Source organism: Pelmatolapia mariae, linkage group LG13, assembly GCF_036321145.2.
Source record: "Pelmatolapia mariae isolate MD_Pm_ZW linkage group LG13, Pm_UMD_F_2, whole genome shotgun sequence".
Taxonomy (NCBI): Eukaryota; Metazoa; Chordata; class Actinopteri; order Cichliformes; family Cichlidae; genus Pelmatolapia; species Pelmatolapia mariae.
The window spans coordinates 15138059-15159156 of record NC_086238.1 but is presented as its reverse complement, the minus strand read 5'-3'; the positions used below and the strand labels follow the sequence as shown (position 1 = coordinate 15159156).

The window sequence follows — 21098 nt, the reverse complement described above, 5'->3', positions numbered from 1 at the left end:
TTTACGGAGTACGAGCAAGTCTCGTTGCTTTTCTGTTTTTGCTGGACTCTGAATGCAAGTAGTTAATGGAAATGTCTGTGCATGTGTAAAGCAACAGATTTCCACAGATTTATCACACTTAATCCCCTTATTATTAAAACAGAATACATGTAATTGCCAACTTGACCCCATTTGATTGCAAACCGATAGCAGACTGACTGCAAGTGATTGCAAACCTGGTTCTTACCTGGGAAGTAACCAGATTCCAAGTTCATTACACACTGTTGCACTAATTGTGGTTGTGCCATAGTCTCCAGCCACTGTTTTCCCTAGTGTGATGTTACCATTAGGATTCAAGGAAAACAAAATAAATATAATGATTGAATACTGAGTCAGTCTCCGTTTGTTGGTAAGATACATGAATGAAAAAGACCGAGACTATTTTGTGTGTGCTAGATTTTCAAATGGACAACTGTTTGACACTTTACATCTTAATATGAAAATGTTGTGTTTATATTCCACTGCTCCCGGTAATGGTGTATGAAATTAGATATCCAGTGGAAAGAAAGGATATAGATTATCTCATATCCTTTCTTTCTTTCTTTCTTTTTTTTCTGTTTCCTCATTTTCATTTTTTCTTTCTTATTTCGACTTAATCAGAGCATGGTAGGAAAAAAGAAATCACAGGATCAAAGCAACATATTCATTAACTTTGTAGCAAAGTTTTTACTGGCATCACCCTGTAACTGTAAGAGCTGTTGTTTTGTACAGATAAAGGCTTTTAACCAGTTGCGACGGTGGTTGTTGGTGGGTGGGTGGGGGGGCTGCAGAGGGCAGTTGACAGGTTTAGGCTGTACACCAAGAGGCAAGACAAAAAAATGCTTTGTGGTCCTGATATGAATTTCAATACCCCTGTTTCTACACCTCCTCTCCTGGCCCCACTGTGGTTCGCAGAGTGAACAAAAACGATCTCCATGAGAAAACGCGAGCTCGAGCACTCAGAGGCAACAGTGAATGGAGCATCGACAGGAGCAGCACACACTGACCAGTGCTAGTTATGTGGTTCTGTTGTCTGCTTATTGTAATAGCAACCATTTAGTTTGAACAAACCAAAACTTTTTTTGTGCTAAAGTACTGCGTGCATTTGTTTTAAAATCTAGATTTGCTTAAACAGTGTGTCTGCATTTGTGTATCATAGTGTACCAAACCTGCCTCAAAGCATCCAGCATGGCGAGATCTTGAGTGGGTGGGGTTCACTGTGTGTGCACCCCCTAAGTAGTGACAGATGCCAGGCACAGTTGGGGAAGGAAGCGCCAGGGTCTCCTTCCGTATTAGCCAAGGGAAATTCTCATTCGGGCATGGGACCAACGAGATTCAGAGCCAAGCCTGAAATCTGAAGATGTGATCTGCTTGCATTTATGCTAAGTCCTGCAGTACATTTGTATGTGGATGCCAAAAAGCATTGGTTTACTCATCATACCCTACTGCAGTGGGTGTAAATGCATTTTTATTGTTGTGCCCAGTCTTTTGTTACTTTTAAGAGATCAAAGGTAATATCGCTCTTGTAATAATTCACAGACTTCACTGCTTTTAATTTTTTTTATTGTAACTACTTTCTGAGAAATATTACTCATGAAAACTGTGCACTGTACGCTGTTTTGCGGCAAGGTGTCTTGATGAAATTTCAAGTTGTAGTTTTTCTTTCAGCGCATTTGAAAAACTGAGATGCAACACAAGCATGGCCATACATATGAAGTGAAAATATGTGTTGTTTTTTTAACTGATACTTTTAAGGGTTGTGTTTCAAAGGCGTTACGTGGCACAAAACTCAGTATGTTTCAGGCGTACAATAAATGTGATTTAAAAGGTAAACCACAGAGAGGAATTCATGCTTGTGTACATGACAAAAACAGCTTAATGATTATATGGTTAATAATTTTTAACTTGACAAGTAGTATGCAAAGGAAACACCACACAAGTCTAGTCCTCGTGCGAAATATTTTCATTCCTACAGCCCTATTCATGCAAGCAGGCACGACTATCAGCTTGAAGGTGATGGTGTTCTTGGCCTTGAACTCACAACTTCTTTTTATGTTTTTGCCAGCATAATAGCAGCCACGCTGAGGATTGAGACACTTTAAAAGCCACCTCTTGATAGGGGGGGATGCTTGAATATTGAACTGAACGATGAACGGAAACCAGTGTTTTCAAATAACTGGGGACACAATAGAATTCAGCTGTACTCTATTTGGCCATGTAAATCATTAATATGCAAACTCTGGGTTTACTTCTCAGGCAGTAATGTCAGACTGACAGCAGTCGCATGATATCATAGACACTTTGAGGAAAGCAAACCATAACAATGGGGCTGATTTTACTTAGAACTGGTTTGTGTTTGACAGTCGTCACAGACCACATGTTTACAAAGTGGGTTAAGACTCTGGGGCTGGGAGGAGCCAAAGGCGTGGTCAAAAAGTAGTTGGCTTTTTAACATTATTGATAGACCATTAAGTTGGCCAGGTATCTGCTAGGCATAGCTTAATTGTATATGGCTTATAACCAGCGTGGATCTCAGCCGTACAAGTAACCACTTCTAGAGAAGGAGCATTTACCAGAATTACCAGACACAGTTGCTAACCAGCTTTGAAATGAAAGTTGGTTTTGAAATGAAAGTCCCCTTCAGGCAACCTGAAGAAAGTAAGAATGATGGTGTTTTCACACATGCACTGCAGCCCTGAATTTTTTAGGTATTACCTGATGGAGGCACAAGTAGGAATAGGAATGTTAGATCAGACCTTAATTCACCTTCAGCCAACCAGCTTCCTAAAAAAAATGTCAGTGTGATGGAAAGCAGAGGTAATGTGTATAAAGCAGAGGTCACTGTCTGGTGAATTCACACTGTGTTTCCTGCCTTGTGCATGCCCTTCTTATGCAGCTTCCACGCCTAAACCAAAGGGACTATTTCCAGTAGTGATAATGTGTTTGAAGTGAACTATCTCATGCTACATGTGGGAAAAGGGAAAATCTGGTCAATGTCCTGCCCTGATTATCGATTAGCTCAACATTCTCCAAAGTTCGTGGCTTAAATTGAACAGTAGAGGCCTACTGGGTAAATGCCCAGAAACATTATTATGACGTTAAGTCAAAATATTGAAAATTGATCAAATTACTATAAAGAAGTGCAAAATGACTCAAAGACACTTAAAACAGACCACGAGGCGAATCAGAGCAACTAAAAAGGGAAAAATAATACTGATGCTAATAATGGAGATAATGTAAAAAGAGCTGAAACTTCTCTGTTTTTTGTATTCTTTTGGATTTACCAGTGGAAATGTCCCCTCTGAGTATCAAGCAAAATACGTCACCTCATGTGGATCCACAATATTTAACAGCAGCTTACTCTCGTTTTCCCGGGGTATATGGCGAGGCCCATTAGCACACAAGGACTCTGCATCTACACCACGCTGATAGAAGATTTAGACATGATCTGAACTCTGAAAATAAATCGGCTCAGCATTATAGTTTACCGGCGTATAATCCATTTTCTTAAGCAACTGCTCTTTCTTTGCTTGAGTGGTTATTTCCAAGCTACCAGCCAGTCAGAGTTCACACAGACTCTGATACCACAGTTGGCATTTCCTATATTTTCCTAAGAATTAAAGTCCCTCCTGCAAAATCTAATATCTCACAAAAACCCACCATGGATTGATAGGAGATTATAAAAACTAATCTGTGGACACACACATTGTTTTTAGGGATAAAGATACTGATTTAAGTGAAGAAGTCACTGCATGGCATCATGGCCATGCCACTGCACAGCCTCTGACTAGAGCTAGCACGGCAGCTACAGCAGCTATGCATCCTGAGAGTATCAGCAAGTCTCGATGCCTTTTTGTCTACAATGAACTATTTGTAATGATCCGTTTGAATATCTAAATATAAAGAAATACACCAACGAATCCCTGAGGAGCTCACATAGCTGCACTCTGACAACAGTTCAACTTTCACACTCTCATTTGTGACCATCACTCCTACCTTGGTCGCTGGTTCCTGCAGGCGGGTACTCCTCAAAGTCCTGGTCATCAGGACTTTTCCGTTTCTTCGACATTTGCTGCTCACTGTTCGGGTGATTGATATATCCACCGCTGAATTGATATCTGCTGACAACGTGAGACACCTTCAACCGGCAGGGTATAATACACATACAACAGTCTGGGGGTGGCGATAAGAGAAATGCGAATAAATCTCAGTCCCGTTCATTCAGATTCCTTCTCTATATGTGCCCTTTGCAGCGTGCTGTGTGCGCAAAGTTACCATGTGGCGGCCAGTCGAGCATCTGGAGACGCAGCGAAACAAGAGGCCCGTCAGCTCTCGATTCCCGCCGTAATCACACAAGATGCGTCTCCACGTCAGTCCGGGGTTTATTTCTCTTGACAAATGAGAAATATTTGCAGCTGGAGTGATTTGTCGATCACGTGTGTCGCGGATTACGCTTCAGACCTGCTCAGATGGAAATTACGCACTGGAGGCAACTTGTTGATCCACCTCTATATAAGAAAGAAAAAAGTGGTTTTCGTCATCCCGGATGCGTTAAAAAATCATTTTAGACTTTCAACATTGTGTGAGGTATTTTGCTTGAATGGTGCTCGGCGACGTCAGACTGCAAGTCTAATCAGGCATGGATGACGCACAGCCGACACAACGGGAACTCTTGGGTATCTTCAAGAGTAAAGGCCAATGTAAACGGAGATTAGCTGGACGTGCTCTGCCCGATAAAGTACACCGAAGCATACGTTCCTCTGGCAACATCTGCGCTACACACTATGTTGCGAGTAGAAAACACTCTCCGGCAACATCTGTTAAGGAGGGGAGGATTCCTTTCCAGCGTAAAATTGGAGACAGTGTTCTACAGAAGTAGTGCAGGGGGAGTACAGTACCTTCTTTTTCACAATACCATCAGTCCAGCGACGAGTGGAGAACAATGTTTTTGTCTGTGATACGTCTCGCACAAAACCTCCTAATCCGTGTGCGAGACTAACATAAATCGAACAAACACGCATGGTGTTGTGAAGACCAGTCTTGAACGAATAGGTTTGGTTTGACTTCAGTGTTCGGGAGCCACAGAGCAAGTTGAGAATGAGCTGTGAATAAATGAGGCAGAAGAATCGTGGTATTACGCACAGTATATACAGCAGCAGCCAATGACGCCACTGGTGTGGCTTTTACAAATTGCTTGATGGTAGTTTTTCCCTCTCCGCTCGCCTAGGAATGCCAGAGAATAGTGAAATCAGCGCCCTTCTTTTACTACAGCGACAAAGGACTGTGCGTGCTTGGAGATTTTGAGGAGATATCCAGCTGGATAGAACTGCACAGCCAGTATCAGATTATCAGTGACTGCTACACATTCATTTTGCTTTTTTGGAGAGTCACAGAGGTGTGCCTGACACCAGTTGAGCAAATGCTCTCCCTCCCGCCCGCCCTTCATTCTCTCATATGTTGATTTATTTATGAGCACTCCCGGGTCAGAGGATCTTATTCCATTTACTACATCTGGTTTAGATTTCAAGCGCAGCGCGCATATCGTTTCTACAAAATGTTCATACTTTGATGTCAAAGCGAGTAGTTTGGAAATCAAACATAGGTTTGTTGCTACAGTTGCATTCGTGCCAGTGACGCTGGCATTTCGTGGTATTTTCTGAAGGCAAAGACGCATCTCTCTCGCGCTCTCTCTCTCTCTCTCTCGCCCTCTCTCTCCCCCCCTCCCATTCCTCACTCACTGCAGCTACTGACGTCAAGACATGCTTGCGTCAATGCTCCCTGCTTTGACAGAGAGCTTTTTTTCATTGGGATCATAATGGGATTATTAAGCTTAGAGAAATACCCTGCCTTCGTGGCTTTTTCAGATTTTTGATAGATGTTTCTATTATTATTATTATGATGATGATGATTCTTTTGCTTTAAATATAATTCCTTATAATAAGAAAAGGACACGGGCTATAATTGACTCTTGCAACAAGGACTGATTGTATATCATTCCACAGTCTGATGATTATACGTTCCCTTTGGATTTTTTTTATTGCACTTGTAATAGTCTATAAAAGCCATGAGCACAGAACAAGAGAGAACCTACAGGGATAAGTCTGTTTGTTTACACACCAATGCCAAAGACAAATATATGTCTTTAGATGCGAATCTCTATAAAAATCAAGCAGTCACATTTTTTTTTGGTGTGTGTTACCCCCAGTTAGAGTCAATCCACCTTTGCAGTGAGGATTTATTTAACACTGATGTGTAATCACATCCAGTTTAAACATCTCTGTAGTACACAGGCTGAGACCATTTCAGCTGCTCAGATAGGTTTACAGTGAGATGCTTAGAGACATGAGTCAGTTGTGTATTTGATTTAGCAGATTAGATGTCCGTTCCTTCCTGTCAGTGTGCGGTTGCGGTTCGTACAAAGGAGAGGATGTCTTGATGTCCTTATAGACTGACCTTGATCTTCTGGACTGAATGGGCTTTTGTGCCTCTTGGCTAACCTTCTGTCGCTTCAGTCATAATGTCCTTTCCCCCTGCAGTTTAGTGACTTTCTGCACTTTTTGCTACTTGATGGCTTAATCTTCAAACATGATAGTTTTGCATATATCAGTACAGAATTCTTTAAGTGTCTGTATTTTGCAGTTATAGAAATGTTTTGTTGAGGTGTGAGTACAAAGAGTGAATAGAAAAAAATGAGACATTGATCATAACGTCACAAAATTGTAGTAATAAAAATCTCCTGTTGCAAAATGGGAAGATAATCAGGTTTGAGTTGAAAAAATACAGTCATGTGAAAATGAAAGCTTGGCGGCACTTTCTATTACAGCTTAGTAATAAAGTAGTAACAGTGCGGTAATAAGGTGCAAACGAGATCATATATAATTGGTAAGATATTGCCACGTAATTACCAAAGCAATATACAAGTGATGACCTACCTTGTATCAACAATGGTTTTAGCTGAGTAATATTACACTGGAATTTATGTAACTGGGTAATCAGAGGCCAGAACCTGGGGGTGATAATGTGGAACCTAATAAATGTCTATGAGGGAAAAAACAGGTAGTAATAGTATAGTAATATACTGGTCACAAAGCCATAACAGCTTGGTTGGCACAGTGGTAACTGCCCAGTAGGGCTTGGAAGGAGAAAGAGTGTCACCAACTCATTCAGTAGAAACTGCATGCTAAATAGGAGGAAACCTGTGATGCTAGGATGGACAAACAAGGACCCTGAACAAGTGGGAGAATGCTGCAGGTAAAATCACTTCGGCAGAGCTCTAAAAGATGGAAGCTCTCCGCTTCAAGTTTCTGGGGAAGCTGGTATACAAGATTCTTCCGAGCACCTCCAACCTGTACAGTTGAGGCCTGGCTGTCTCACCTTTTTGTCACCTCTGCCAGCAGAAGGCCACACTGGACCACATTCTCAGCAGCTGCCAAGGAGTTTGGGAGGGTGGGGGCGTTACCACTGGCGCCACAAGCATCTTCTTTGGGTGTTAGCAGATACCATCTGTGCTGTCATAAACCACAGCAAGAAGCAACGGCAACTGCAAATTTTCCTGCCCTTCAGGGCCAGACTTGTTTACACCAGTATTTCAACATCTTTCTTGGGCCCACACTGCCCCAACAAAGGGTGCAGGGAAAGCTCCTGCACCCTTTGTTTACAAGAGACTGGTAGCTTCTGGGTGATCTTGGGAGACAGCTGAGGTTCCCAGACATTCACCACACTCTGGCCTGATACAAGCCTGCTGTCAGTGAAGAGTTGAAGCAAGTCATCCTGCTGGTGTTGACTGTCCAATGGGAAGATTGGTTGGACGAAATGCAGGAAAGAAAGAAGGTAAAATATGCAGAACTGGTTGCCGACTTTCGGCAGGTGTGCTGAGAAGGTGTGCTGCAAGCCTGTGGAGGTCGGGTGTAGGGCCTTTGCAGGTCAGTCTCTAAAGTTCTAGGGCTCTTGGGGATGTATGGACCGCAGAAGAATATCAAAAACATCCTGGAAGCTGCAGATAAGTCCTCCTGAAGGCTTTGCTGAAGAGGGCTGATACATGGAGGAGCATGCTACCTGGACAGAAGCGGGGCCTTATCACCTGTGGCTTTGTTACCGGGGAGAGGTTGTCTGATGTTAAGACTCTGTGTGCAACACTGACATGTGTCCAGGTTGCATCACAAGGTGTAAATTAAAACAGAGACATTCACATTGGTGCCTGCCAGAGGTCATTTTGTAGTGCTCATCCTGTTCCTCCTTTCATAAAGGAGCCGACCTTCTGGCAATGGTAAGTATTGATTTGCTATCCTGGAGTTGAGAAACTGGACTACCTGTCCAACTTCTGTAGGATCCAGGTATTGCTTCATGCTGCAAGTAGCGCCTTGAGGTGACTGCTTTTGTGATTTGGTGCTATATAAATAAAATGGAATTGAATTGAAAATAGTGACACATGCAAAACTCTTGAAAAAACAGTCAGAAAAAACAACCTCCATCATTCTTTTTAAGGGGGTTGTCTTATTGTTGCTGCTCTAGTGGGCCTGTTGTTGATTTCATTAACACCAAAGCAGCTGAAACTGATTAACAACCTCCTCTGCTACTTAACTGACCAGATCAATATCCCAGAAATGTAACTGATTTGATGCTACACTTGGATTAAAACGTGTTCATGTAATTCTTGTTTAAACAATACTCCTTTCTTCAAGCTTACAAGATGAACTTCCTCACAGAACGATAACTGTAATAGAAAGTGCTGTCAAAATCTTCTGTTACACAATTGGAACATAATTAAATCTTAAATGAAAGTCCAGTTGGGTTTAAATATATACAGTGACAGATTTATTATTTTTTTCAAAACCAAGTAAACAAGACTTAAAAGACTAGCCTAACCTCAAGAGTGACGCTATTAGTTAATTCTCATGATTGTTTGCAGTCCACTGTAAAATCACTACCAGCGTCTGTATTTAATAAAGATATTTATTCAGGACATAAATGCCTAAAAAGTTTGTCTTTCAAAGAGACACTATTACACAAATACGTTTATAAAACATTAAAAACTTGCTAGCTCTTCTTAATACAGCCTGTGATTTTCAGGACTTAAAATGTGTGCCCATGTGTACAACAAGGAAGTAACAACTGTGGGGATAAAGGAAAAAAAAAAGACACAAATTATACTGTAAGTACAGTGGGAGAAATATTTATTTGATCCCTTGCTGAATTTGTAAGTTCGCTCACCTACAAAGAAATTAACACTTTTAAATTTTTATGTGCTTTTTTCTAAAAACATATCACATAAAAGTTACAAATTTATTTGCATGTCATTGAGTAAAACAAGCTTTTCATCCCCTACAAACCAGCCAGAATTCTGGTTCACAGATTGGCTGTATGTCCATGTGACACATCAGTCAACTACAGATACTCCTGATGTCCTTAGAATCAGTTTCCTCCAATTCCCACCTTTCCACCACCATGGGGCAAGACCAAAGAGCTGTCAAAGGACGTCAGGGACAAGGCAGTTGATACCACAGTCACCACTAAATAACTGAAATCTTGCCACACCCTCAAGGTCCCCCTGCTCAAGAAAGCTCATGTACTGACCTGTCTTAAGTTTGCCAGTAAAAATCTAAATGATTCAGAGAAGGCTTGGGAGAAAGTGCTGTGGTCAGATGAAACCAAAATCGAGCTCTTTGGCATCAAGTAGACCTGCTGTGTTTGGAAGAAGAGAAATACTGAGCATGACCCGAAGGACATCATCTCCACACCCAAGCACAGAGGTGGAAACATGATGCTTTGGGGCTGTGTACCGGGCGACTTCACCACTTTGCCTTCAACCAAGAAACCAGAAGGATTTAGTAAGTTTCGTTCTCAGTCGTATTTTGCTCGGAGATCCAATACTCATGTCACTCAGTAACATGCAAATCCGTTCATAACTTTTATGTGATGTGCTTTTTCTGGATTTTTGGTTGATATTCTGTCTCTCTCCATTAAAATGAAACTGCCATAAACATGAGAGACTGCTCATTTCTATGTAAGTGAGCAAACGTACAAATTCAGCACGGGATCAAATAATTATTTCTGACACTCTACATAAAAAAATGAGTACCTTATCAGTATTTTATTTACATACAAGTTTATTTGCAATCAGCACTTTGAAGCAGTGACACAAATTACACCACTGAAGTTCACTCCATCTAGTTCATGCGATCTGGCGCTTCAGAACATTTACTGGTGGCATGTCAGATGAGAAGGTGCTGTTTTTCTGTTCTGGACATTTTTAGTTGTTTTTCCAGGTCTGCCCGTAGATTAACACTGTGCTCCTTTCTGATAGGGGGTTGTTTGCAAACCCAAAGAGATTCTTGCAGAAGCCTGTTCTAGTCCACTTCTAGACTCCTGTAACTTCTGCCTCTGTAAGCTGGCTCCTCACTCCTCAGAAGCTTGCTCCAGATGTCTGCATCAGGTCTGCCTCTCCTCTCCTCCTCTCTGAGTTTCCTCTGTTCTTTGTTGAGTTCTCTCACTATATGATTGGTTTCCTTCTGCCTCCTGTATCTACTGGGGTCATTGACATAGTTTACTTTCTGCTTCTTCAAAACTTTTTGCTGCAGAGCAGTAGATTAATTCCTGCAGTCTCTTCAACTTTATCATGGTGGTGCCTCCGAGTGTTTCTTAGATTTTGTGGAAGTAAAAACACCGACCTCCTCCCACAATGCGATTTGTGGGATTTTGGGTACTTGATTGTCACCCAGAGGCTGGGTTTGGCCTTCTGTGCTGCAAACTGTGGGTTTTATCTTGGTACCGAAATGACTTAATCTGCCTCATAAAGGGACCTGTTGTTGCATAGTCGCCTCTGCCTCCAAGAAGGGCCTTCTTCAAGTATGCTTTTCAAGCCTGTAGTAAAAGCATATACAGAATATACAGCAAATGTAACAGCAATGGCTTCATTGTTAGGAAAACTGACTCTGCGAACAAGATAAATAGAAGAGAAATAAGAAAAAATGACCTCACATCATGGAAAGAAGCCATTTGGAAACATTCACTTCTCTGAAAAGTGAAGTCACTGAGGAAGTGCCCTAAACAAACATTGTTTTTAATGGCCAGCAGGGGGCAGGTCCTCTGGTTGTGTACCTAAGTATGATTGGTCTGAATTCTATTAGAAGATGATCCCACTTTAAACTCTGTGTAAGAATATTTTTTATAATGACTTTATGGTCTCAGTGGTTAGTTTGGAATCTCATTTAATCCAGATGTTGTTAATGTTGGAAACCCATTTGGTGTAAAACAGCTGAAAAAATAGGGTACGATTTAGAGTGGGTACTTCCTTATATGATACCACACTGTTTTCACTTTGACCAAAAAGAAGTTGAACTTACATAAAACGCAAGAAGAGCTGCTGTGCTTGCACACGACTATAGAGACACCAGAATTATTAAAGCTTCCCATGTGATATCACAGTGTGGTGACCGAGATCTAATGTGGCATATGACCAGCGGATACGGTGGTGGTGTGAACAAAGACTGAGTTGATATCCAGTCTGAAGGAAAAAGGCAAAAAAAGAAATGACATGAAAAATGAAAATGAAAAATTAGAACTTTAGAAGAAACCAAATATTGTTGTGAAATGATTTCATTTAAAAACTACTGAAAAAAATACATCCCTGCACTGCGACGACTTAATATTTTCTAACTTAATTAACAAGAAACACGCCTGGGCGTGCACTCTGACATCACGGTGCTAAAAAGCTTTTTGCATAATAACGGGGAGCAGAACAGGCTATAGTTTGTACATTTAATGAGAATATTATTTAAATACCAAACCAAAAAGATTCAAAACTACAATACAACTTTGAAAATCTTTCAGCACATAGAAAACGCCAAGGTTTAAGAAGTGAAACTGAGCAGGGTGTAAGTTATTCTATTCATAATGACAACCCACACAATGTTCCAGACACAGATTAATGTGTGTCCAAACGTCCAGAGAGATATAAAAGGAAACGGGGTGTGAGCGCAAAAGCTGTGTGGTTCTCTGAGATTTGTCACCCTGATGTTCACACTCAAGCACTTCAACCTCCAGTGGTTTAGCTTGCCTTCCTCAAATCTACGTACAGTCATGTGAAAAGGAAAGTTTTCAAGGATCCTACAGGTCTATGAAAAACTAAGCACACCCTTACTGCTTCCATAGGAATTAAAGCCCTGCTGATTATATGTACTTTAATTGATCATCAGCAAGTGTGACCACCTCTATAAAAGCATAAGTTTTGGCAGTTTGTCCCAGCAAATCCCAGCAAATTCACCCAAAGGTCAGACCAGGCGAGAGCTACATCCCGGACTCTACAGGCCTCAGTTCACATGTCAAATGTTATGTTTTACAACAATACAATTAGAAAAAGACTGAACCAGTATGACTTGTTTGGAAGGGTTGACAGGAGTAAACATCTCTATCTAAAGGTTTGCAAAGTTGCAGCTGAACAAACCACAAATCTTCTGCAACAATGTCCTTGGACAGACACGGCGGCGGTGTAGGGTTAATAATTTGGGCTTGTTGGTCATAAAGAAGAGTGAGCTATAATTCCTCCACAATGATGCAAGAGACTGACAAATTCACCCAGAACCTGACCCTACTTCAAGTTGTTGCTAAAGGTGCTTCTGCTAGCTATTGAAGCATGAGGTGGACTTACATTTTTACAGGACTGCAGAGAGTCCTGTGAAAACTTTTTCATAAGTGCAGACACAATTATGTGTAAAATTATTCTTCTTTGCTCATTGGAAGGAGAAGCAGAAAGACATACTGCATATGCTGAAGTCAGTGTGAATAGTGTACACAAGTAAATAAAGTTAAATAATTTAAAATAAAATAGCACAATCCTACTGAAATGTTTCAGCTTAAAAAAAATCAGTAAACCTTTTGTCCCTTATTTTTATTGTTGAATCGATAAGACTAAATGATTAAAACCACACAGACAATGAAAGGACAGTGGGAGAATGTAAAAGAGACGATATGAGAAACATGATCTTTAATGTCAGATTGCAGAATATTGACACTGGATTCCACTTTTCATTTAAAAACCTTGAAAAAAACCCCACATTTAGCTATTTACAGTTTGCTGGATTGCTTTCTCATTTACACTATAAACAATGTATTAGCAATTTAACATTTTTTAACTGTACATCTTTGTTGCTTACTGCAGTGAATGTTATGCAGTTATGCTTAATGTAAGCAGATTAACATTTTAAAATTCCTGCTTTTTTGAATAAATACTTTGAATGAATTCAAGCAAAAGTAAACCAAAATAAAATCCCCCCCAGCTATTTCAGTAGTCCTCTGAAGGCTGAATTTAAGCCTTTGCTGCTTTTCATTAGCACCAGTTTAAATGTCTTAGAAACTGACCGAATATTATCAGTGACGTTTAAAGGACCAAATCATGTTTTTGAGAACTAATTTCACCTTTCAAACCAACATCAGGTAAAGCATGAGGTCAGCGTTTCATGGCGATCTCTCTCTTTTTTCTCTCAGCTTGAAGAGAATTTTTCATCACAGGGACGGAGGCGTAACTGGGGTCCAGGCGGATGGCAGTCGGCCATGTGGTGAGAGGTCATACTGAGCCGTATCATGCACTTCTGTGGCCGTGCTGTTGTCGTACATGGGAGAGCCAGAGGAGGGCACTGTAACTGAATGAGACAGGGTGGGGTAGTGGCTGCTGGACCCTCGGAGAAACTGGGAGCTCAGACAGTTGTTCATCCCCCCATTCTGGGACACCGGAGTGAGTGGCGAGTTGCTCACAGACCACAGGCTGGTGTACTGACTGGACAGAGATGGACAGAAAACTTCTCATTCGTCTCTTCTTTGGATGTTTTAAAAGTGCTTCTCATTCAAATGTTCAGACATGGCATCGATCAAGGTTTTTTTTTTTTTTTAAATGTGTTGTATTTGTTCAATGTGTTTTTTAGTTTAAATACATAAAGATCATTAAGTTTTTGCAAAGTGAAAAAGACAAAATGAAAAGCTAAATTTGAGAGAAATGAAGGAGAGCTATTCAACGTCTCTGATGATGCTACTTTTTGTATGGATTTTGTATCTAATGGTTGTTTGTGAGAACAAACAAACAATCTCAAGTCAGTGCCTCACACTCTTTAAAGCTTCAGTGTTAGACTCAGTTTAAGTATTTTAACTTCTAATAACGTAATTCTTTTTGTACATGATCTATTTCAAAATGCATAAAAATGGACCTTTGCTACAAATAACTGATTTATAATCTAGTTTAGCTGAAATCTTTGCCTTATATGTGTGTTTTTACTTTCTCACCAGTATTATTAATGCACTATTTGCATCTTGTATAATTATTTGTATGTTTAAATTATCATTTCGACCAAACTTGAACCAAACTCTTGTTCCTCCTAATGCTTTACTAATACTTTTGGACTAAAAAAGATAAGATTTGTGATCCTGCACATCCAAGGACTGTTTTTTGTCATTGTTTTTTGTGATTATCCTATTATTTCTGACTAGAGTCAGTGAAAAATAAGCAGAAGAAAACAGCACAAACCTAGAACTGGTACCAGAGGTAGAGTTATGGGCCATGGGAATCATGCTCGAGTGTGTTGGCATCTGAAGACTGGACCAGTTATCATGGCTTGAAAGCATCGACAGACAGGTTGAAGAGCTGTCTGAGAAACTGGCTGCAACACAAAGACATCTGTGTTCAGTGGTTTTGGATATATCTGTCAAAAGTCAAATTATATATCTTTACTATAAAGTTTATCACCTGTTGTTTTGTCTGTATGTTTCAGGACTAGTCCCCCTGACAGTGACAGGGGTGATTCTCATACATCCTTGTGCAAAGCCACGCTGTTTACAGCTCTTAGGCTCCGCTCGCACAAAAGCCAAAGGAATGCAAAACATTCCCAGCTCAGTAACGTTTGTTTGAGTTTCTTGTTAATAGTTGGGGAAGGAAGTGGTGTGATTCTATACGAAGGTAACTGGTGGAGAGAGATACTCACTGGGTGAGTTGGTCCGATGGGTATACGGGCTGGAGTAAGGGGCAGAGCGGTGGTTCCTCAGAGTGGAGTAGCGCTCGCAACCATGGGATGGCGAGAGGGAGATTGGACTCCCGAACTGGCTGTGAGGACTGGCTGAAGGGCAGAGAGGAGCTGTCCCTGGAATAAACCAGCTACCCACTGTCTCCATGAGAGGAGAAAATAAAGGAAAAGATTAGCACCACTTGCTTATTACAATGAAAAAAAAAAAGAAAAAAGATATACTTACACTGAGAGTAACCAGATTGCTGGTTTTCACTGGCATCTTCTCTTATGTCTTTATTATCAGTCCTGCAAGAATGAAGACTGGTTTATTTCTACTGATTGTGTTGTTTGAGAAAACCCTTTCACATGCTTTAATGCAAAATTTAAACTTCACATGTATCCTTACCTCTCCTTTGCGTCTAGAAAGGCCTTGGCAAAAGGGTTGTACTTTATTTTCAGGGCAGTTATCTAAAATCCAAATATTAATAAAATAAACGTCGATATGGTTTGTTAAAATTAAACAAACAAACGAGCAAAACCAAAACCCCAAATTAAAAAACCCCGAATAAACTAAATCGTGCGCAAAAGCTGTGCGTAAATTACGCACACATTAAACTTTATTTGTATTCTATTTCTGTTAACCATATTTCTTGCTAAACTCATTTTATTCTAAAACACACACACACACACACACTTGGTGCATTGCCTACCTCTTCATTTTGGTACGCCGTTACTGCAATAAACTGTGTCTCTGGGAAAGAGTGGCTGGTGATCATCCTCCGTGGGCCTCCAACCCGAACTATATGAATGCGTGGCTCATACTTGTGCAAAGAATTTAACATGATCTGGAAAAACGACAACACAGATGTAGCTATGTTGTGTCTCTGAAACGCATTTTCATTGTGTATTTCATTTTAAAAACACAGCCTGAACTTGCCTTGCACTTACCTGACCTCCTCCGTTGAGCTTATTTGTGAGTTTGACTTTACTAAACGAGACGGGAGCCTTCATCCAGTGCGCGCCGAAGTTTGGGGAGTCTGGGTGGATGTACACACAGCTGGGAGTTTGAGGTTCGGGTTTGCCACCAGGCACCCACTCTCCGTTGACGTATTTCCACCTGTGGTTGTCTGCAGACGCGAAATCCAGCAAAAAGGAATACATGGCGTTCGGGTCCAGTCCAGACACGCTCACTTTCAGCACCGGAAACATGCGCCTTAAAAAATAAAGTCACACATTTTAAAAAACGGAAGAAATTTAGAACTGTGCTTTACATCAGTCTATCCATCCATGCGCTCACCTGCCGTTCTTTGTAACTATCATTTCATTTGTGAGATTTTTAAACTTTTGCCACAGCTCGCTCTCATCCAAGGACACTTTCAGCTCCCTCTCCGTGGGGTCACCCTTCTCGCTCCCGGCCTGTAGCTCACTCTCCACCGCACTGAGGAGGTGATCTACCCGGTACTGAAGGGCCTTGCTCGGACACTCGCCAGGGCCTGTCGCCATTCTGTCCAGTACCTCCAGGGCTGAAATTCGTAGCTTACTGAAGAACCTTAAAGCTGCTCCAGAATCTCTTTCGTCTCCTTGTGCAGTTAGAAAAACAACTTCTGTCCGAGGAAGCTGAACGTCACTCACAGCTCCTGCATATAAAGGCTAAAGAGAAGCTCCAGCTGAGGATGGGTGTTTGGAGGGGAGGTGGTTGGCTCATCTCCTCTTTGATCTTTGCAGACTTGTTGCAGATTGGCTGAAAGCGGCCATATCATTGAGGCCCACAGGATGACAGCGTTTTGAATAAAGCAGTTTGACCTTCTTTATTACGTCAACCTGTAAACACTGACACTTAGATCAAAGCCACACCTGCAGAAAGCAAATCGCTGACCATAGCTGGCCTTCACAAGATCCACGCTTTAGTTTTAGTAATTCTTTCACTTTTATTGTAAACTGATGGCAGCCCGATTTTTGAGAATTATTTCTGAGCTACAGCTTGAAACCTTTTCAGTTCTGTGTTGCTGTTTTTTTTTTTTTTTTTAACTTTTCAACATAAACAAATCAACAAAAAAAAGGAAGGAACAAAGATAAACAATTAAAATGAACAACACAGTGATCCACACACACAACAATTCAAATAAAAGTGCACAAATCCACATAAATTAAAAATTAATAATACTAACTCCAATTATTTTGACTGAACTAGTCTAAGTTTCACAACTCTAAATCTCTTATGGAGAGTTTTTTTTTTCTTTAAGGAAATGTAGTACACATTTCCTCAAAGAAAAAAGGTCTGAAGTGATGTTTCGTTATAGTCAATATTTTAGTGTATATTTTATTTTTGTCTTGTGGCTTGTGGGACAATGTCTTACTCATTCACTTTTATGTCATTTATTTTTTATTATTATTTATAATGTACAGTGCATGTGGAAAGTATTCACAGCACTTCACTTGTTCTACAGTTTGTCATGTACATCCTTATTCAAAATCTTCATACAATAGACCACAATGACAAACGGAAAAAAATTTGACTGAAAATCTTAAAAATGTATTTAAAAAAATATATAGCATGTAAGTATTCAACACTGTGAATGTTTTCCAGGCTGTACTGTATATAGTGCAATCATCTCAGGCACATCTTGACCTTTAGAGCCCCAGCTCACTTCTATCCAATCAAATTTAATCTCAGTGATGAATGAATGAGAGATCTAGACAAATGTACACACAGTGCAACAACAACATCCTTAATCATTTTACTAAAACTTAAAAAAGCCAGTGAGTGTAGATGAACGTTTTTATAAAAAAAAAAAACTGACACAAAAGTAAAGAATATTGTTATGTGGATATAATACATATACACACACACACATCTATATATAAATATATAAATAAAAAAATATATATATAAAAAAGTGGATATTTTAAACATTTTTTCTGTATCGTTTCTCCAAAGCTCAACTTAATCATATAAAAAAAGGGAAAACAATATATTACATTTAAAAGTGACAGAATCTTGAATCCTGAAGAAAACAATTCACTTTGAGAACCTTTACCTTTTGAAAAGTGAATCACTGAAGGCTCCTGTGTCACAGACCCAAGTCTCAAAACTCTGCTGGCTGCCCAGAAAACACTCACACATGAACATTGGTCTAAACAGTTTTTGTTTTTCATATTTGCTTTCATGCACCTGACACCCTGCTTAGGTGTTGGGGATGCGAGGGTCTGTGAACCTGGACACTTTTCCGTTGTTTCGATAGGCTGGGCTGGCTTCTCTCCTCCTGCTTGGAGCCGATGCCTGGAAGGACCTACGGTAGAACAAGAAAGGAAAAAACACAGTCACTGATAACTCACTAAATGAAAAAGTGATTTGCATCCATTTAGTACAGCAGTGTCACCCTCACAAATAACTACTATATACTGCCGTTGCCATGGTGGCATCCAAGAAATAACAAATAAGATAAAAACAAATGATAAAAGCAGATAGTTTGTGGCACCCACGTGTTAGCTTCCAGTATAGCTCTGTGGTGTTGTGTTGCGGTTGGCTTGTGTTACTAACCAAATCTTGGGCGCCTCATTCCTCCTGCCAGCACAGTGAGTCTGACTCTGTGTCCAGCAGTCTGGACCAGAGTTCACAGCAAGCAGAGAAAAACAAATCCCACTCAGGTTAAACAGAGAAGCTGAAAGACTTCTTCAGCTTGTGTCGGCTCAATGAATATGAATGTTACTAAAAAACAAAAAAAGATCTCACAGACAAAGGTTAAACTTTCCATGTCACTTACCAACCTTTATGTGGAAACCACGTTGGTTAAAGAAAGGGTGTATCTTTGTATCAGAAGACTGACGTAAATATCTGCTTTCCTGCTCTTCTCAGGGATCTCAGGGATTGTCTGTTTAATAGAAAAGTTGAAGACGCAGCATTAAATTCTAGTCAAGTCAATCAGCTCGGTGTGGAAGGTCATCATAAAGTCAAGCTTCTGTGCTGTGAATGTGGTCTCTTTTATCTACAAGTGCAAAGCATTTCATTCAGTTATAACTTCCTTTTCTATTAGTTATTTAGTCATTTAAAAAGAGGAACCCCTTTGTATATTAGCCGAGGTAGAAATGGTGTAAAAGTCAGAGGTGTCATAATAACCAGTGTTATTTCCCACAGTCCTAGTGTCCCATTTGGCGCCTGTCTCTTCTCCTCCAACACCCCACCTGGTGCTAACTGTCACACCAGGCCATTTCCTGGTGTGGGTCAGCAGGACTGTGAATTAACATTGATCTCTATTGCGCTTTAGATCCCCTCCCAGACCCCCCTCCCCCTTCAATCCTCAAAGGATGAAATGCAGGTGCAATTCAAGCAAACCTGAGAAAAAAGATTTAAACTTGTATTGTCTCAGCTTTGAATCTCGAGAAAGCTTAGAGGAGTATAAAAAGTGTTTTGCATATTTTAACCCATTTGCTTATTGTATAACAAGCTGTTCACTGGCTTTTGATTTCATTTTCTCGCCATCATTGGCACAACTCGTGAAAATCAACTGAGAGATGATCACCTTCAATATCTGTTTGAACTGCACTTTTACTTTTGAATGTTTTTCATTATAGAAATTTCTTCTGCTCAAAAATGACTTCAGGGCTGTACATATATTCTTCATTTTGGTTTATTGATTAGGTTAGCTGACTTCTGTATTAAGACAGACAGAAGCAATGTAACTTTCCAACTGTGAAAAACACACTAAAGAGTCTAATGCTGCCATAAGTAGTCATAGTTGTCATGTCTTCCTCCCCTCACACCCAACTGATCGTGGCAGATGGCCGCCCCTCCCTGAGCCTGGTTCTGCCAGAGTTTTCTTCCTGTTAAAAGAGAGTTTTTCCTTCCCACTGTTGCCAAACCACTTACTCACTGGGGGTCATATAATTGTTGGGGTTTTCTCAGTTTTCTTTGTAGGGTCTTCCACCTTACAATATAAAGTGTTTTGAGGGAACTGTTGTTTTTAATTAGCACTTTGAAATTAATTTAACTGAATATAAGCTTTGTATGCTTCATATGGACACGTGTGATAAGGATGAAATGTATTCAGATTAAAAAAATAATTAAAAGATAAACTACCTAATGATTATCATGGAGAGGGAGATTTTTGGAGAGTAAATTAATTGTTTTAGTCAATATGTAAAACACATTTATAAACCAGTACTTCCAGTGCAGGGCTTCAGTTAAAGCACTGACAGCCTGTGGATGTCTATAGGGTGGGGAGTTTTCTCCAGAGCTAGTGGATCTGAGATTTCAGCACTGAGGCGACCTTAATGCTCCCGCATGCCTCCTGGCTTTGACCAGTCACTGTTTGCCTTCCCTTGCTTTCCCTCCAGTCAGGCTCATCCTCTGTTTGCTTAGGCCCACTTTGACATAGAGGTGAGAGAAAAAATGAATCCTGCATGCTTGTCCATATATGCTCATCTCAGCACCTGAGTATAACCTCTTCTCTGGTTTTCTCACTTTTTCGAGTCTCTTCACCATCCTCTGCCACCGTTCCCTTACATTACTGTAAATATTTTAAATAATGCTCTCTATCCTTATTAATAACCGTTAGGATACTATTTATAAAGTTTTCTAAATTTAATATTGGATCAGGAAACTTCAACAAGTCTATGGGTAAATGCAGTTTTTCCTTGGCACAGTTCTTTCTAATTTTAAAGGAAATAGTTGCAATTTTGTGAAATAACACTTTTTTCTTTTTTATCAAGTACTTGAGGTCAAGCCATAAAATATAAAGTTGGTAGGTAGTTTCAGCCGCTCCCTTATTTTCCAAGGAGTCACCACAGCAGATCTGCTTGTTTGATGTGGCACAGATGATACACTGCACGTCCTTCCTGATGTAACCCTCCCAATAATCTGGGCTGGAGATGGACACTGGGCTTGTCCCCCCCAATCGCTGGGTTTGTGTCTCGTCACAATCTAAAGCCAGAAAGCTTTTGCTTTTTGTGTAAACCACCACACCACAGAGCCACTGCATTTAACATGAAGCAATGGCAAGGAAATGTGATGAAGACTAAAAACTTCTCCCTGACAAAGACTTTTAAATTGATGTTCATATACGCATATGAACATTTTTATAACTAACAAAGTGA

The 21098-nt window shown here is 40.3% G+C and overlaps 2 protein-coding genes across 6 annotated transcripts in view; both read right to left on the bottom strand.

The window, feature by feature from the left end:
- The window catches only part of pde10a (phosphodiesterase 10A), a 62399-nt gene extending 57953 nt beyond the window's left edge, over positions 1-4446 (bottom strand). The window contains exons 1-2 of one of the 5 annotated variants that reach the window (XM_063491253.1): positions 4294-4446; positions 4015-4136 (exon numbers count right to left, since the gene is read on the bottom strand). In XM_063491253.1, the coding sequence (XP_063347323.1) occupies positions 4015-4087 (73 nt within the window). In that variant the 5' untranslated portion in view covers positions 4088-4136; positions 4294-4446. Of the gene's footprint in view, positions 1-4014 lie in introns of all 5 variants that reach the window. The other 4 variants (XM_063491251.2, XM_063491252.1, XM_063491255.1 and 1 more) reach the window with 4 other exon arrangements.
- Positions 4447-13518: 9072 nt separating this feature from the next.
- tbxtb (T-box transcription factor Tb) lies at positions 13519-16508 on the bottom strand. Its single transcript, XM_063491269.1, has 8 exons — positions 16303-16508; positions 15954-16218; positions 15716-15850; positions 15412-15473; positions 15250-15311; positions 14985-15161; positions 14531-14663; positions 13519-13789 (listed from the first exon to the last, which is right to left on the bottom strand). The coding sequence occupies exons 1-8, from the start codon at positions 16506-16508 to the stop codon at positions 13519-13521; spliced, it is 1311 nt and encodes a 436-aa protein (XP_063347339.1).
- Between the last annotated feature and the right edge of the window lie 4590 nt (positions 16509-21098).

What these genes read in the sequence shown, in the direction of transcription:
- tbxtb (XM_063491269.1), bottom strand. Translation starts at nt 16,508, where the DNA reads ATGGCGACAGGCCCTGGCGAGTGTCCGAGCAAGGCCCTTCAGTACCGG. An exon ending in CCATCGGACCAACTCACCCA is followed by an intron (nt 14,664 to 14,984) that starts GTGAGTATCTCT and finishes TTTGTGTTGCAG; the next exon opens with CCAGTTTCTCAGACAGCTCT. An exon ending in ACCTCTGGTACCAGTTCTAG is followed by an intron (nt 13,790 to 14,530) that starts GTTTGTGCTGTT and finishes ATCTCTGTCCAG; the next exon opens with TCAGTACACCAGCCTGTGGT.